The sequence below is a fragment of the Macaca fascicularis genome, chromosome 1 (assembly GCF_037993035.2).
Source record: "Macaca fascicularis isolate 582-1 chromosome 1, T2T-MFA8v1.1".
Classification (NCBI taxonomy): Eukaryota; Metazoa; Chordata; class Mammalia; order Primates; family Cercopithecidae; genus Macaca; species Macaca fascicularis.
The window spans coordinates 214,919,429-214,929,741 of NC_088375.1; the positions used below are offsets into that span (position 1 = coordinate 214,919,429).

General features: G+C 52.9%; 1 protein-coding gene across 1 annotated transcript in view; it reads left to right on the plus strand.

Moving 5' to 3' along the window:
- The window catches only part of PLA2G2C (phospholipase A2 group IIC), a 24,219-nt gene extending 17,048 nt beyond the window's left edge, over positions 1-7,171 (plus strand). The window contains exons 5-6 of the mRNA XM_015441517.4: positions 6,080-6,218; positions 6,934-7,171. Coding sequence (XP_015297003.1) covers positions 6,080-6,218; positions 6,934-6,970 — 176 coding nt within the window. The 3' untranslated portion in view covers positions 6,971-7,171. The remainder of the gene's footprint in view (positions 1-6,079; positions 6,219-6,933) is intronic.
- The last annotated feature ends 3,142 nt before the right edge of the window (positions 7,172-10,313 follow it).

Consider the following 10,313-nt stretch of genomic DNA (forward strand, 5'->3'; position numbering starts at 1 on the left):
AGAGAGGTTAAGCACGATGGCCAAGGTCACACAGCCAGGGAAAGAAGAGCTGGGATTCAAACCCCAGGCGCCCTGTCTCACACCAGCTTCCCCTGTGGAGGGTGCTGTGTGTGTGCATGATTGGAGGCCCTCACACAGTGTAAGTCTCAGGATCTGCAGCAAACTGGTCAGAATGCTCTGCCCTGGCCCAGGGAAGGAAAGAGGGGAGATGGAGTTTGCTTCTCTGTAAGGCCCCGGAGCTTTGTGTTCCTGCTGAGAGGCCTCGGAGTCAGGCAGCACTGGGTCTGATTCCAGCTCCACCCTTTGTATTAAGAGTTGTATTAATAGATTAATGTATGCATCTCCTCACCTGTGAAATGGAGATAATGCCTGTACTTCATAAGGCTGCTGGAAGGATTAGCTAAAGCAGCCCAGCTACAGGGGCTGGCCTACAGTAGGTGCTTCATTAATGCCCTTCCTTTTAGATGTGGAAATTCCTCTTTTTGTCCAAGTTTTCTTTTCTTCTTTGCTTACAGCACTGGGATTTTCTTAAATACTGTTTCTTTGAAGAGTCTGCTCTGTACTTGTGTCCATCGGGCTAAGGTCAGTGACCCCTTATGGAATAAAACCCCTTTCCTGGCCAGGCACGGTGGCTCATACCTATAATCCCAGCACTTTGGGAGGCTGAGGTGGGGAGATCACTTGAGCCCAGGAGTTCAAGAACAGCCTGGGCAACACAGTGAGATCCCTCTCTCTACTAAACATACAAACAATTAGCCAGGTGTGGTGGTGCATACCTGTAGTCCCAGCTACTCGAAAGGCTGAGATAGGAGGATCACCTGAGCCCAGGAGATGAGGCCACGGTGAGCTGTGGTTGTGCCACTGCCCTCCAGCCTGGACAACAGAGTGAGACCCTACCTCAAAAAAGAAAAACAAACAACAAAAAAAAACTATGTCCCTATCCTAATTGCACCTCCGTTCAAAGAGCTGCCCCTGCAAGAGTTAACCAACTCCCTAGCCTCCCCTGAATTCTGAAATCCTGCACCCAGGCCTGGTCCAGGTTGCCTAGCAACCAGGGGCTGCTCTGGGATGCAGTAGGTAAGCAGGGGAGGGAAAGGAAGAAAACAACTTGGTCTGTCCACGACTCTAAATGTCACTGAGGGATCAGTGCAGAGAAAGGCCTGTCACCAGAGCCCAGGGCCTAATTTCCCTGGTGGCGGGGACAGCTGCCCTCAGGCCACCTGGGAGGTGGTTATCCCTCCTTTTAGTGGGCTTACATAAGTACTTGGCATTTTTCCAAGGGACTTTAAGCTCACTCAGCAGTGACACCCCCTCCGCCCACATGCACATACATGTGTGGTACAGGGAGGAGAGATGGGGTTTCAGCCAACTGAACCTCCATTATCTACATCTCCCAGCCTCGGACTGCCTCCCTCTGCCAAAGCGGGAAGATGAAAATGGCAACTGCCGGAATTTGTATTTTGCAAAGACTTTTCTCATTTACTGCTGAATATATTCCCCATCTCAGCCTCCACTCACTGACACGCTACCCACCGTCTCTCCCAGCATTCATCTCTGCCTGAAATGATCTTGTTTACTTCTCTGTGTCTGTGTGCATCGACTCTCCCCCCAGCTAGAAAGTTCCGTGAGAGCAGGGAGCAAGCCTGTCTTGTTTGAGGGCACTGGTTCTCACAGAGCCCACAGAGAACCATGCCTCTGGACTAAGCAGTGTGGGGGCTGCTGGCTTGCACCTGTACCCCCAGCTCCTAGCCACAGACCGGACACATGTTGGGAGCTCAATACTTGTTTGTTGAATGAGTAGATGAACAAAAGCACTCATGAAATAGGCAGTGCACGTATCTTTACCACCATTTGAAAGCTGAGGAAACAGGCTTGGAGAGGGAAGCAACTTGCCTGAGACCCCAAAGCACAGAAGCAGCCTATCTTGCCCAAGAACCTGGCTTCCTGTCTCCTAGGGCTCAGCTGCTGGCACTGGCCTGTAGGCCATGTGAGTGTAGCCAGTAAGGTGGTCAGGAAGGAGCCCTTACTGCGTGTTAGGGCCAGGAGATCAGCAATGAGGAGGACAAAATCCTTGCCCGGAAGGAGCTTGCATTCCAAAAAAAACAAGAGACCGTAGCGTATTTATTAATAAAGACACATTCAGACAGGGCCAGGTGCTCTGAGGCACCTCGGACAAAGCGACAGCCTGCAGAATGACAGAGGTCGGGGGTCAAGGAGACAGAAGGGTGCCTGCTTTAGGTGGTCGAAGAAGGCCTCTCTGGGGAGGTGGCGTTTGGTCTGAGACCTCAGGGCCAATGTGCTAGGAGCAGAGGAGCCTTGGGAAGAAGGGAGATGAGGTTGGACGGGGGAGACACGCACCTTCTATGTCAATGCAAGGGAGTCATTGGAGCGTGTGAAGCAGAGGACCCTCTACTTTTGCCCCAGAAAGATCACTCTGGCTACGGTGCAGAGAAAGAAGAGTCAGGGAGGAAAGAAGGGCCCCATTAGGGGACTGTTGCAGAGCATTGGGAGGCACAACCACAGCCAGGATCAGCACGGTGACAGTGGGGATGGGAAGTGTCAGATGCCAGGAATGCTGTGCAGGTAGGGTCGGGGCCGGCGGGACCTGCTGATGGGTTCGGTGTGGGGTGTGAAGGGAACAGAGGCTGCATCCCAGGCTCCTGGCCTGAGTGGGGATTCCGTGTGGGGTGTGAAGGGAACAGAGGCTGCATCCCAGGCTCCTGGCCTGAGTGGGGGTTCGGTGTGGGGTGTGAAGGGAGCAGAGGCTGCATCCCAGGCTCCTGGCCTGAGTGGGGGTTCCATGTGGGGTGTGAAGGGAACAGAGGCTGCATCCCAGGTTCCTGGCCTGAGTGGGGGTTCGGTGTGGGGTGTGAAGGGAACAGAGGCTGCATCCCAGGCTCCTGGCCTGAGTGGCTGTAGATAGTGGCACCAAATACTGAGTTCGTGAAGATGGGGGAAGAGCTGATGATGAAGGCAGCAAGAGTTTGGTGTCAGTCACCCTGAGTTTGAGACACGTGTCAGACATGTAAGGGGAAGGCAGGTGGACACGTGCTTATTGAAGTCCGGACCCCAAGGGAGAGGTGTGGGCTGCAGCGGAGAAATTGGGAGTATTCAGAGTTCTGACACTGAACAAGAACACCCCTGAGAGAATTCAGAGACAACCAGGGCTGAGGCGAGGGGCTCAGACCGGGACCTGGGCCAGCCACAGGCAGGAATGCAGACTTGTTGCCTCTTCTTATTTGTGGAGATGTAGTTCATGCAGCAAGAAAGGTGTTCCGAAGCCCTCCTTTCCTTTCTTCATACCTCAGTTTCTCCATTAGCATATTAAAAGATGCAAGGTCTGGAGTTAAGCTTGTTTTTAAAAGGCGACTTCCAAAGATGGTTTTTCTTAGCCTGGGACTGTCTCATCATCCAGGTCATGAAAGGCTTGGTCCATGGTTGAGAAATGCCACAGACGTGACAGTCCACTGCAAAAGACTACTGCTCCAGATCAATTCTGGAAGGCCTGGGGATAGGGCAGGTCACTGAAGTAGAACTGGATGTCAGATGCATGCATTAGAAAGGACAGGAAGACCAAACGAGACAGGGAGAGGGGGCAGGGAGAAAGGAAGGAGAGTTAGAGACTCGAGACGAAGGAAACAAGAGATGGAGAAGAAGGGAGGACCAGAAGACAGTGAGATCAACAGAAAGAGAGAGGGATGAGAAAGAAGGTGGCTGAGGAAGATGAGAAAAGTTTCCAGGGTGACAGCAACTGGACCAGGCCCTCTGGTTGGACAGTGAGGCTGGCTGGGGGGCCTGAGCTCAAGTAGCCCTCACCCCCTGAGAGAGTCGGGGGCTACCTGGGGAGCTGGGCTTGATGCATCTGGAAGGATTTTCACAGAGGCCGGAGGGGGAGTGGGAGGGCAGAGGGCACCCAGGCGCTACAACAGTGGGAGCAGCGAGAGCCGCAAAACCAGAGAGCCAGAGGAGTGAACATCCCTGGCAGATTTCCTGCGGGCGAGCAGAGGGGACAGGAAGCTCGGCGGTGTTGGCACAATGTGAGAAGTTCCAGGGAGGCGTGGGAGGACGGCTTCTGCAGGACGCAGACTTTGCAGAGGAAGAGTGGCCAACAGACTGACTGCAGCCAGCTCGGCCGGCTCCACAGGGCGCTGCTTTTTCTCCATGTGGAGCTGGAGTGCATCACCCTGAGAATAGCAGCAAGCACCCATGGGGCACCTTCTTTGTGCCAGGCACATCCAGACCACTCGTCGGTAGACACCAGCGATCCTCACCACCATCCCAGGAATGGGACACTGTCATGTGTTTCTGAAATGATTAGGTTTTAGCATCGTTTCATAGACGAGGAACCTGAAGCTAACTTGCCCAAGGTCACAAACCAGGGCGTCTGGTGGCCTCCCCTCCTCACTGCCAATCCTGAGAGCGGACTAGGGTGGAGATTTCTGGAAAGAGAAAGCTGCACCTGAGAGCCCTAAACACACACGCACACACATACACCCACACATGCACACAACACATGCACACGCACGCACATACACGCACATGCACAGATGGACACATACCTGCACACACATGCATACACACGCACACAGTGCTACAGCTCTGATTAGTAGGTAAATAAAATGTCCCCATCTAGTGGTGACTCGGCCAAAGTGCAGACACTCAACCCCAAAGGTCCATAGAGGCTTCATTCATTTCTTCTCTTATTCTTCATTCATGGTTTCTATTGAGCATCTGCTTTGTGCAGCATCTGTTCTGGATGCTGGGGACACTGTGATGAGCCAGATGAGGTCCCAGCCGCACGCAGCTTATGCTTCTTTGAGGGGAGGCAGTCACAAGCCAGGAAACCAATAAGAGAAGTTCAGTAAAAAGCACAGTGAGTGAGACAAACGGGTATGGAGGGCGTGGCCAGAGAGAGCTTTAGTTCAGGCAGTCAGAGGAAGCGCCTCTCTGAGGAGGTGAAATGTGACCAAGCCTCCAACAGTAGCAGGGATCCCACCGCTTGCAGATCCTTGGGAGAAGCATTTTAGACAAAAAGAACAGCAAGTCCAAAGGCCCAGGGACAAGGCAGAGCAAGACCTGTGACATGAAACAGCCTGGTGTGCCCAGAGCAGGGAGGCTGGGAGAGTGGAGGGGGAGGGTGATGAGGGTGGAGAGGCTGGTGAGGGTGGCATCCCGGCAAGTGTGCCTGGCCATGGAGGCCACGGGAGGATTCAGCCTGTCTTTCCCGAATAGGAAACCACACTGGGGCTGTAAGCCAGAGAGTGAACGTAACTCAGGTTACAGTTTGAGATGCTCCCTGCTTATTTCCTTCCATGAAGGAGAAAGAGCTGTTGATGACAGGGATTTGGACAGTGGCCAAAGAGATGGAGAGAACAAGGCAGAGCATGGGCTATTTTAAACATAGAGAAGATTAGCAGGACCTGCTGGCAGACCGGATGTGAAATGTGGAAAGAGCAGGAGCAGCGAGGTCGACTCCTGGTTTCCTGAGAATGTGGGTGAATCAGGGGCCCACAGGCAGAGGGAGCACTGGGATGTCAAGGGTTCCCTTGTGAATGCCTCAAGTTGGAGATGCCTGAGACACCCAAGTGAGATGTCAAGCAGGCAGCTGGAAATAGGAGATGAGCGCTGGGAAAATGCTCTATCACCCTGGCCTGTGCATTGCCCGGGTGAACTCACTCAGGGCGCCTCCATGCAGCCCACACCCCCCTCCTCCTGCTTCCTTCTAGGCTTCTCCTCATTCCAGCACTCATGGGATGTTCAGATGTGATCAGGGAAAGGCTTGGGGATGCAGGGAAGCTGTGGCTGAGAGCCCTAAACACGCACACACACGCACTTACACATACACAGACACATGCACACACGAGCATACACACGCACACATGCACACACATGCACACAAATGCATATGCACACACACACACACGCATGCACACACATGCATACATGTATCCCTTTCAGTGGCTTTCCTTTCTGTCCTCAACCCTTGGCCCTTTGCAGTGAGCTCCCTGCTCCCCCCAGCCTTGGAACCAAACCCTGGGGCTGGGCTGGGAGCCCCCAGTGACCCTCTGTGTCTCTGCAGGTGGATGCACCCTTGGTCCTGGTGCCAGCTGCCACTGCGGGCTGAAGGCCTGTGAATGTGACAAGCAATCCGTGCACTGCTTCAAAGAGAGCCTGCCTACCTATGAGAAAAACTTCAAGCAGTTCTCCAGCCGGCCCAGGTGTGGCAGACGTAAGCCCCGGTGCTAGGGACACCACAGGGTCCTCCTCGTCATCCAGTGTCTGCTCTAGTGTTGCTCTTCCGGGAAGCCTTCTCAGATCATCCCCGACAGGCCCCTGTTCTTCCCCTGGGAGGGAGGACAAAATGTCTCCTGCAGGGCAGCTCACCATTCAGCATTCTGACCAAGGGGACTCCTCAGCATCGGAGGACTGGAGAGCAGAAATGGGAAAGACAAGATCCCTGCCCTGCATTAGCTGGCATTCTGTGGAGCGGGGAGGACTACAGATGCATGAATATAGAAGTAAGAGACACATTAGACCATAGTAAGTGCTATGATGTAGTAAAACAAAGGGACTGGATAGAGATGCACCCGACCCCACACCCCAGGGCTTCCAGGAGGGGAGAGGCCCCGGGATCTACCCCAAACTCTCTCTTCACCCCAACTGCAAACCAGGACGCGGAGCAGACTTGAGCACCAGGCCCACACCCAGCTCTAGCTGGGAACAAGGCCACCACTTTCCTTGCCTCCCTGTGTCCTTACTTTTTATGATGTCATTCTTAGCTTTTCTCATCAAGAGGCAGAATCAGTTTTCCCCACCTTGTGAATCTGAACTGGTCTTGTGGCTTAGTTCGGTCAACAGAATGTTGTGGGAGGGATGGTTTACCAGTTTTGAGCTAGGCCTCAGGAGGTCTAGGGCACGTCTACTCTGTCTTAGGATAGCTGCCCCCACCCTGCGAAAAAGCCTGGGCTAGCCTGCTGGAGGATGACAGCCCACCTGGATCAGTCGTCTCAGCTGATTTCAGACACATGAGAGAGAGCTCAGTGAGACTCAGCTTGTAGCTGACTACAAATGCATGAGGGAACCTGGCTGAGACCAAAACAACCGTCCAGCTGAGCCCAGGCTAAACTGCCAGCGTGCAGAATTGTGAGCTAAATAAAGGCTGCTGTTCTAAGTCACTGGGTTTTGGTATGGTTTGTTAGGCAGCCATAACTAACTGGTGTAATTGGTCCTTATTCCTTATTCACTGAGAGTGATGGGTTCTCAGCCCTGAGCTGGACTTGGAGGCCATGGAAATGTCGTGGACATGGCTTTTGTTCCTTACCTTGAAGGTGCGGAAGGAGGTGAAGCTCATGGAATAATGGAGAACACACAGCTGTAAGCGTTTGCTTGTTCAGGCAACACACATTTATGGAGCACTTACTATGTGCCGGGCACAGTGCCAGGCAGTCGGCATTCAGAGATTTAAAGAAAACAAACACAAATCAGGTCTAAAACTCCTGGGGAGAATTCTGAGAGTGGTACCAGCTTTTAGGAATTCAGACACAAGATCTGGATTGAAAAACGGACAGATGTGATGACAGAAAAGGACACCAGATGGGGAGGATCAGTGGAGGGTCTGGGGGCCCCGGCTCCTGCGCTCTGGCTGGCTCAGCTTGTACTGTCATGTGGGTGACTGGCCTGCTCTTCTCCTGCACACACACATGGGTGGAAATTGCAACTGCAGATGGGCAGCTTGAGGTTTATGAACATCAGGGAGATTGTTAAGCCGACCATGAGGGAAGCAGCTGTAGAAAGGTGGGCATGGAAACAAGGTGGCCAGGCCCAAGCCAGCAGGCACCCCCCAACCTTGGGAATCCTGACCACCGCAGAGACCAGCTCCAGACTGTGAAGGTGCCTGGCTGACTGACACAGTGGAGGAAGAGGGGCGAGGGCCAGGCTTAGCATGGGGGACAGGGTTCCCATGTGAGATACAGGCCATCTTTTTCAAAAAATGTTTTGAGACAGAGTCTCACTCTGCCTTCCAGGATGGAGGGCAGTGGCACGATCCCGGCTCACTGCAACCTCTGCCTCCCAGGTTCAAGTGATTCTCCTGCCTCAGGTTCCCGAGTAGCTGTGATTACAGGTGCCCACCACCACGCCTGGCTAATTTTTGTATTTTTAGTAGAGACAGGGTTTCATCATGTTGGCCAGGCTTGTCTGGAACTCCTAACCTCAATTGATCCACCCACCTCAGCCCCCCAAAGTGCTAGGATTACAGGCAGGAGCCACCGCGCCCAGCCCCAGGCCATCTTTTTCACTCCCTCCTCTCTTCCATCCACTCAACCTATAAGATAGAAATGATGGGCCCTTGATGGTATGCAAGCCCCATTTGTTTGGCACTGATGCCCTGACTCTCGGAGAACTGAGGTGGGAGTGTCGAGGGATGTGCAGGATTTCCTTCCTCAAAAGGAAATCATCCATTCCATGAGCACATGTTACTGAAGACCTACTCCAAGCCAGGCCCTCTGCGCCAGACTCCACGGAGCTCTCAGACCAAAGGGAAAACACGTAAGCAGGGGATTGCCGAACAAGCTGGGGGTGCTGGGATTGGGGTGGGCTTGGGGAGCAATGCCCACTTCCTGGAGGGTGAGGGAAGGTTTCCTGAGGACTGCTGGGGGTCTGACATCCAATCTGAGACTTGATGAGGACTTAGGAGGGCTGGTGGGGCCTTGCAGAGCCTCCCAGGTTGAGGGTTGGGGAAAAGCAGCATATGTCTATGCAAGCTCCTTGTCCACCTGCCTCGCCCATCTCTGCCAAAGGCTCTTCATCATTGGTCCCTGCAGCCCAATAACCTAGGTGATGAATTCTCATATTCTGCATCCCACACCCAATCTGTTGGCACTACCTACAAAATGCATCTAGACTCTGTATTTATAAAATGCTTCCATCAAATGTTTACATGGGAAAAAGAGAGGGGAAAAACCTAGAAGCTGGCCACTTCTTAGGACTCTCACTGCCATCTTCTTGGGTGGGAGCCACCATCACTGGTGCCTGGGTCACTGCAGCTGCTCTATGCCATTCTCTCTGCACCCACACTCGGTCCCTCCGTCTCTTCCTCACACAGCAGTCAGCCAGCAGTGACTGAGCCTGGCACTCTCTGCTCAGACCCTCGGTGGCTCCCACTGGGCTGTCTTTACAGTGCCATCCCTTCAAGTCTGGACTGGAATCGCACCTTCTTGATGAGGCTTATGCTGACCACCCTATTCAATCCTGCCCTCTCCCACCAGGGTTGCCCATCCTCTCTGCCCTCCTCCTTATTCATCTGATGAAAACTGGGGACCAGGAGAGGGGACTGGTGACTTGTTACGGGTCACCAGCTAGTGCCCAGCGGGGCTGGAATGTGAACCCCTGTCTTCTGATTCCTGATGTCTTACTTCCCACCCACTTTCTCAAAATGAGGAAGTTGGATCTGATGCCCTCTGAGTCTCAAGCTCTGGAGTTGGAGTTCAAACCCTGTGTTTGTTGCATGACCTTGAGTCATTTACTTGGCTCATCTGGGCCTCAGTTTCCTCCCTGCAGAAGCAAAGCTATGAATAGTCCCCACCGCAGCAGGATGAGCCGCAGACAAAACCCCTCAGACACCGGGTTAAGGAAGGATTTGGCTTTATTCGGCCAGGAGCTTTGGCAGACTCTCATCTCAATGGCTGGGAGCTTCAGCAGACTCACGTCTCAAGAACCAAGCTCCCGGAAGACAGAGTTCCTGGCCCTTTTAAGGGCTTACAACTCTAAGGGGTTCCATGTGAAAGAGTCGTGATAGATTGAGAGCACATGTGGTTAGAGTGGGGGGTTAATCTTCTAACCTCAGGCCTGGTCATCAGTGACACCGGCTGGTCTTGCCACTGACTTCACTTCTGTTGTTTTTCAACTTTTACTTCCTCCTCCTCTTCAGAGACAGGAGACAGTAAGAGAAATGGCTTCTCTCCTCATTCCCCCCTTTGAGAACCTCACTCACTAGTGGGAGTTCTCACTCTCATCTTCATACCCAGGTCTTCCTGCCAGTCCAGTTCCATTGATTCCTAGAGTTACATATTGTCCTGTTTTCCAACGAGGATCAAGTAGTTCTAATGGGTTATAGCACACATCAGGCTGGTCACTTCCTGGGCCACACACCTTGTACTGGGTGGCATTATACACACAAGTCCCTTTTAAACAAAAGGACTATTTTAACTTTTTGCCCTGTCTCAGTCTGAGGAAGGTCAGTTGAAGTCCTTACTGTATCAGTCCAAAATTTAAGGAAAATGAGTCCAACAATGAGTTTCCTCATGCTTCAGCCA